The 7256-nt window shown below is 43.3% G+C and overlaps 1 protein-coding gene across 1 annotated transcript; it reads right to left on the reverse strand.

Moving 5' to 3' along the window:
* Positions 1-5925: 5925 nt before the first annotated feature.
* LOC307103626 (solute carrier family 25 member 3-like) lies at positions 5926-6918 on the reverse strand (the record flags this gene model as incomplete). Its single annotated transcript, XM_079778048.1, has 1 exon — positions 5926-6918. The coding sequence occupies one exon, from the start codon at positions 6916-6918 to the stop codon at positions 5926-5928; it is 993 nt and encodes a 330-aa protein (XP_079634174.1).
* Between the last annotated feature and the right edge of the window lie 338 nt (positions 6919-7256).

The following is a 7256-nucleotide window of genomic DNA, read 5'->3' on the forward strand; positions in this document are numbered from 1 at the left end:
GCAGTGTGTATAGGAATTTGTTCATAGTTTTTTTTAAACTATAGTCCGGCCCTCCAACGGTCTGAGGGACAGTGAACTGGCCCCCTGTTTAAAAAGTTTGAGGACCCCTGCAGTAGATACTTAATAAATAATTTTAAAGTAACCCGTATTTTTTTTTCCACTTTGTTTTAGCAAAGATGCATATGACAAGAATTCCAACTAACAATGAAGATTAAACACGCACATACATCCATATCCACTAGGGTCAATGTATACCCATTCAAAAGCCCTACACCTTCTATAGCTATGGTAGTATACAGCAAGCATTGATTTTCATAACTGATGGCCATGTGGCTTTATAAATCCCTGAATTATTAATCATATTCAGCATATTATAAAAGACTAGTAATCAAACATTTGGACAAAAATTCATCAAGAACTGAAAACAAAAAGGGACTTCTGGTTACCTTGCAGTTAATGAAATAAAACCACCAACTCCTGGACATTTTGGTTAACTCAGGTTTTACTTGTATGCTATACACACCACACACCTGCTTTTCTCAAAATCTATCTGTCCCCCTTTCTTTACAATAAAGGGTAAAACTGTTAGTAGCCCAACTCCTCACACTGTGAAATGATTCTCCCAAATTTAGAGATCTCTGCATCTCTAAAGACTTTCATTCGTTAGAGGCAATTTCCAGACTTTACAACCTGGTAGATTTTTTCTTCCTCATTTGAATGGAATTTAACAGGACAATGTCAGAGCCAGAAGTTTACTTTTGCAGGGGTAAACTTGAACTAAATGAATGACAAAGCCTGAAGTGACCCTCTTCCTGTTTCACATTTCATTTCATACCACCCTCTCTGCAGCTGAATGGCTTCAAACAAAGGAAACTTCTCTAAGTTCCATGGAATTATCAGGCTTTCTCTCTCTCTCTCTCTCTCTCTCTCTCTCTCTCTCTCTCTCTCTCTCTCTCTAAATATATATATATATTTTTTATTGATTTCAGAGAGGAGGAAGAGGCAGAGAGAGTTAGAAACATCAATGATGAGAATTGTTGGTCAGCTGCCTCCTGCACACCCCACACTGGGGATCGAGCCGCAACCCGGGCATGTGCCCTGACTGGGAATCCAACTGTGACCTCCTGGTTCATAGGTTTACACTCAACCACTGGGCCACTGCAGGCCATCAGGCTTTCTCTTTCTTTAGGGCAGGTGCACATACTGTGCCCACTGCCATATATATTCTCTAGGCCAGTCTAACTTCCGCTTATCCTCTAGGTCTCATCTCAGCCATCACTTGGATGTACAATCTTAAACACCCTATGCTTCTTTTCAGCACTTTGCATAACTTTAATTTACTTTTTCTACTAGTCTGTAAACTCCACAAGGGTAGAGCCATGTACAGTTGACTCCTGAACATGGGTTTGAACTGTGTGGGTCCATTCATACATAGATTTTTTTCCAATAAATACTGTAAGTATATTTTCTCTTCCTTATGATTTTCTTAACATTTTCTTCTCTCTAGCTTATTATAAGAATACAATATACATAATACAATACACACAACATACAAAATGTGTGTTAATTAACAGTTTATGTTATCAGTAAGGCTTCTGATCAACAGGTTATTAGTAGTTAAGTTTTGAGGGAGTCAAAAGTTATACATGGACTTTTGACTGTGTGGGGGGTTGGCACTCCTAACTCCCATGTTGTTCAAGGATCAACTATATTATGCTCACCACAAAAACCTTTCTGCCTAGCACAATGCTTGGCACATGGTAGTTGTTGATCTATAGTGTTATAGAAGGTATGGGCAGAATTATCAAATTGCCTCTAAAATTTTAGACACTCTTATCACTGAAGGTCTCAAAATATAGTAACCAATATGGACACACACATACACACAAACCTTGGTTATAATTATACTAGAGGCCCAGTGCACAAATTTGTGCATGGTTGGGGTCCCTCTATGTGGCCTGCAGGGATTGGGCTGAAACCTACAGTCCAACACTGCCTGCAGCTCCTCCCTGCCGCTCCCGTTCATCCCAGCCCCACTGTGCCTGCCATGGGCTCGCGCCCAGTCAGTCCCAATCAGGAGAGGCTTGCGCTGCCACAGCAGCACTCACCAGCCACGAGCCCTGCGTCTGGCGCCCTCCCAAAGGAAATAGCTTGTGGGACCTCTGACATCCCCCAAGGGGTCCCGGATTGCGAGAGGGTGCAGGTCAGGCTGAGGGACCCCACTGGTGCACCATCAGGCTGGGGAGGAACCTCGGGAGGGGTCCAGGGCATGTCAGGCCCATCTCACTCAGTCCTGATTGGCTAGACCCCAGCAGCAAGCTAACCTACCGGTCAGAGCATCTGCCCCCTGGTGGTCAGTGCATGTCATAGTGACTGGTCGAACAGTTGACTGTCTGCCTCCTGGTGGTCGGTGCACATCATAGTGAGCAGTTGAGCATCCTTAGCATATCATTAGCATATTACTGGTTGTTCTGCCGTTCAGTCTATTTGCATATTAGCCTTTTATTATATAGTACTAGTAGCCCTGTGCATGAATCCATGCACCAGTAGCTTGCCAGTAGCTCGCTGCCGCCCTCCAGTAGCTCTCCGCCCACTACCCTGCCCTCCTGTAGCTCCCCCCCGGACCCCCCTCATAGCTTGCTGCCCTGCCCCCTCCTGTAGCTCTCTGCCACCTGCTTGTAGCTCGCTGACCCACCCTCCTGCTGATCTGTGATCCGGTTGTTACGCGGTCGGTCGTTACGCTTCACGGCGTGACGACCATTTTCATATTACATCTTTATTATATAGGATTGTTAGTACCCTCTCTAACTCAACCAACCACCCAAATATTAGCACTGAGGAAAACAAGACAAAGCCTTGTAAATAACACTGAAATTGAATTTTTCTTTCAAACAATTCTTTGCTCATGATTTTAAAAAATAACTGATCTATAAGACCACATAAAACAAGCATACTATAAATGAATGGCTGCCTATCAAAATGTGATCTGACTTCTATGATTATTCTTGCTTTTGAAAGGCTCAAAAGAAATACTTCCTAAAGAAACACTTGTACAGCAAGAAAAAATACTCGTAATAATAATACCTTGATTGTTTTCTAGCTTTATCAGTGTGGCAATAACATGTAAATGTGGCATTTGTTTTTCAAGATTTTACCTACTCTCTTTATTCATTTCTCAAAGGACAGACCAATGGATGAGATTACAGTATCCTATCATAAAATTAATGTCATATACTTGAAAAAGCTACTTTAGTCACCACCTGGGGGTATAGATAACTGACCTAAGCCAGCTTTTTTAGCTGTAGGAACTAAAGATTAGAGGAAAAAACTAGAACATGTGATAGTAAAGCTTCTTGTTAAAACTGCTGTACCACTATTTTTTTAAAAAAATTAAAAAGCACTGTTTTTATGATCATCAGTTCCTTCAAGTTAGGATTGAGGCACTGACCTGGTGTGGAAAATAATTTAAATATTAAATTAAATGCACTTAAGCATTTTGCAATTTGATTACTTCTAAGCAATTATGCCATAGGTTTTTCACAATTGAGACATATACTAGTAGTACAATTTTCCATTAGTAAAAGGATAGGAAAGTTCATAGTATATACAAATAGAAAATTTTTAAAATTTGGAGGTACTATAAAAAGCAATTTATGAAAAGGGTAGTCATTGGTTGTGTTGAAAGGCTGGACTAGAGTAATGGAAGAAAATGTGAACTCTGATTCAGACTGTATCACTTAGCTATATGACTGTGAGCAAGTTGCCTAGCCTCTGAGTATATAAAATGGACTACTGCAAGGATTCAGAAATTAAATATAAAATGTCTGAAAATACCAGATGTATATTATGGCTTTTCTAATAGAGATGCATGATTTCAAAGAGTAATTATTATAAACAAGGTAAAACAGAAATTTGAGTTGTCCCAAAGGAATAATAAATAGGAAAAAAAATCCCTAATGATTCTGAACTCACATTTTCTTTAATTAAATTACCTTTTATTCTTCATTATTAGCTATCCTGGTTCCTATCAGACAAACATTTGTAAACTACCACCAACAAAAAATGATGAATAGGAATCTGGGACTAAATATGAAAACTGTTGACACAACTTAAGTAAACCCATTTTCTTGACCATGCTCATGACAGCCAGAATCATGGTAAACAGTTTTTCCTTAGATTATACTTCTCTAAACATAACACAGAAATTATATGGTATTGCCAACAAAACAATCATGAAATACCACAGACCAGAACAAGTGGTGTCTTACTACTTTGAAACTCCATAGATGTTGTATTAATCCCCTAAATTATATTACTGATAGAAAATACTTTACTTAATAAATCAGTGACCAAAGAAATGTCCTACAAACATTTTACAAGACAACACTAGATGGAAATATATTTGTTTTAAAGTCTTGCAAACATGAACCTGCACAATTTAGTTCCTTGAAATGTTTATCATTCTTCATTGAGAACTATTATTTACAACAAACCTGGACACTAACTACCTAAAGAAAGCTAAAGTGTCTTTACAATTGATAATGACCCTTCCCCTGCTCCCTCCCCAATAATAAGTAAACATAGAAGCACTAAATATAAATTTAATTCCATTCTCATTCACAAGTTCTGACATTTTCCTCCAAGTTCTTTATTATCCAACCATGACATACTTACTTAAATCTAGACACTTTTTAACTTCTGTTAACCATTAAAAAACTTATCAAATACTTAAAACACTAACATATTCTAAGTTTGTAGTCTTTAACACAATTATTAAGGCAATCATGTAACATTTTGGTAAATTGTATTAAACAGAATGTTTATTTCTTATTCACATTTACAAACATTTCTAATTCACAGAATTTCACTAATTTTATTTCCCTAGAGATGTGAAGACTACAGAAAACTGAAAATGTGTCTTATGAACCTCAATCACTGTAAAGATCACTAAAATATCTACCAAATTAAATGAATGGAATTTGTTACATTAAAAACGAGATTTTTTCCCTTTCAAAGTCACCAAAACCATTCTTTAAAATTCAACAAAAAATTGTTGGAATTTGTAGGGTTTTGTGTGTGTTAATGTTAGGGTGGTATGATCTTTGGATGGATGACTGTTGAAAGCTGAGTTATACAGAAGAAATAATAGAGAACAGAGGCTTTTTCTTTACATACTTATTCCCAAAGCCTGCCCATGCCCTTCATCTCATTTTGGTTTTCCACATTGATCCAATTGTAGCACTTCCTGGAGAGAGCTATGTCCTAACTAGCAACATCAGGAAGAGAATTGGACAAAGCAAGATGAGAAAATGCTCATGTCATTTCATCTCATGTCATGTCTCTTTGAAAACAATGAATACATTCTAAGGGATCAAGCACTAAGTCACAATTTAACCTTTAATAGCTTTTACCTGTAATGGACATGAACAGGAGATACCGAATGAGTCTATCTATTCAATAGGTGCACGATTTCTATTGAGGTGAATACCATGTAGCAGAATTTTAATTGGTTCCCTCTCCTGCATAGTTGTGATGACCTTAAAACCTCATTAGTAAGCTATTCAGTAGTGATGCTTGGATAATCTCCACTGGATGGCGAATCAAAGGAGATACACTCTAAAGACACGAAATTACCTAACATTAATTCCTGTTAAGAGATTCCCCCCCCCCCCCTTTAATTGCTAAAAAACTATTGAGTTAAAGTCACCCCTGCCGACTCCCCAAAGATAATGGTTCAAACCCCCAAATCCCCTTGGATTGCCAAAAAGGAATCAATCATTTAAAGAGAACAAGTACTGCACGGTGAAATCACCTCTCCAAAAAACGTTAACATTTTACACACTAATAAGGTCTGAACGCCATCTCCCACTGGATCGAAATGCGGGCCCCCCGTGGCGGTGGCTACCGCCCTTGACCAATCCTCGCCTATTTCTGCTTCTGGAAGGATTCCGGCGCCTGGGGGACTGGAGGGCGGGGCAGCTTGAGATAGACCTTGACCGAGTCGTAGATGAACCACTGCAGCGCCGTCAGGGTGCCAATCATGAGGATTCGGGCGAACAGGCCCTTCCACAAGCCCCCAAACCCCAGTCTGCGGAGAACTCCCAAGGCCGTGCTGCCTTTCTCCTTGTTCAAAACGGAAACGACGGAGTCGGCCGGGTGGGACACCATGGCGCAGAAGACGCCGGCAATGTAGCCGGCCACGAAGGTCACGGCGAGCTGCTCGGCTTTGGTGCACTGGCTCTGGGGCTTGGGCACCACGTACTTGTAGAGGGCCTCCACGGTGCGCTCGAAGCAGGCGAACTTCATCATGGTGTAGGGGATCTGCCGCATCCAGAGCGGCGCCACGCCCTTGTAGAAGGCCCACAGGCCCTCCTCGCCGTACATCCGGGGCAGCGCGGCCCGCAGGGTTCGGGCGTAGCCCGGCTGCGTCTGCACGCGGACCTTCACCGCCTCCATGGGCGCCAGGGCCATGTCGGCGAAGAACTCGGCGCTGGCCGAGGCGGCCAGGTACAGGCCGGTTCTCCACTCGTAGGCCTTCTCCGGGCCCAGCAGCTCCGCGTAGCGGATCTTGAAGACCTCGTAGAGGCCGAACTTGAAGAAGCCCTGCATGGAGTAGCCCAGGAGCGTGGGGGCCCAGCCTCGGGCCAGGCCGCGCAGCCCGTCGTCCCGCACGGTCACAGCGAAGCCGCTCAGGATGCCCTTGTATTTGCCCGGGTCCACCTGCATGCGGCACTTGACCAGGTCCAGGGGCACGATGGCCGTGTGCGTCAGCCCACAGCTCAGCATCCCGCCCAGGCCGCACAGGAGCAGGTATCTCGGAGAGCCGTATTCATAGCTTGGTTTCACCGAGACCGCCGCCCGCTTGCTTCTGCGCCCACTTTTTACGTGCAGGGGTGGGTTGCCGCCACTGTCACACATGGCCGCTCTCCGACTAAGCACACAAGTCCCTTAGGCCTCCTTCCTCCCTCAGGAGCAGGTGCGCATGCGTAGTGAGCTTCCCCTCGAGCCGCCAAACCAACGGTCGGAGCGAGCGGGCGGCCCAGCCTGCGCCTACAGGGTTTCTGCCAATGCTCCAACCGCGCAGGCGCAGCTCCTACCGGCTGGGTGTGGTGAAGCCCTAAGCCCACTCGCGAGAGTTTAAGTAAGAATTGCACTGCGCGCCGCCCTCACACCCTCCGCGAAGGGGCTTCGGGTAAGAGCGGGAACCCCGCCCCTCAGCCCTTCTCAGCCAATGGTCCGCGGTCCCTAGGTCTTAC

This window comes from Cnephaeus nilssonii (genome assembly GCF_951640355.1).
Source record: "Cnephaeus nilssonii genome assembly, chromosome: 7".
In the NCBI taxonomy this organism is placed as follows: domain Eukaryota; kingdom Metazoa; phylum Chordata; class Mammalia; order Chiroptera; family Vespertilionidae; genus Cnephaeus; species Cnephaeus nilssonii.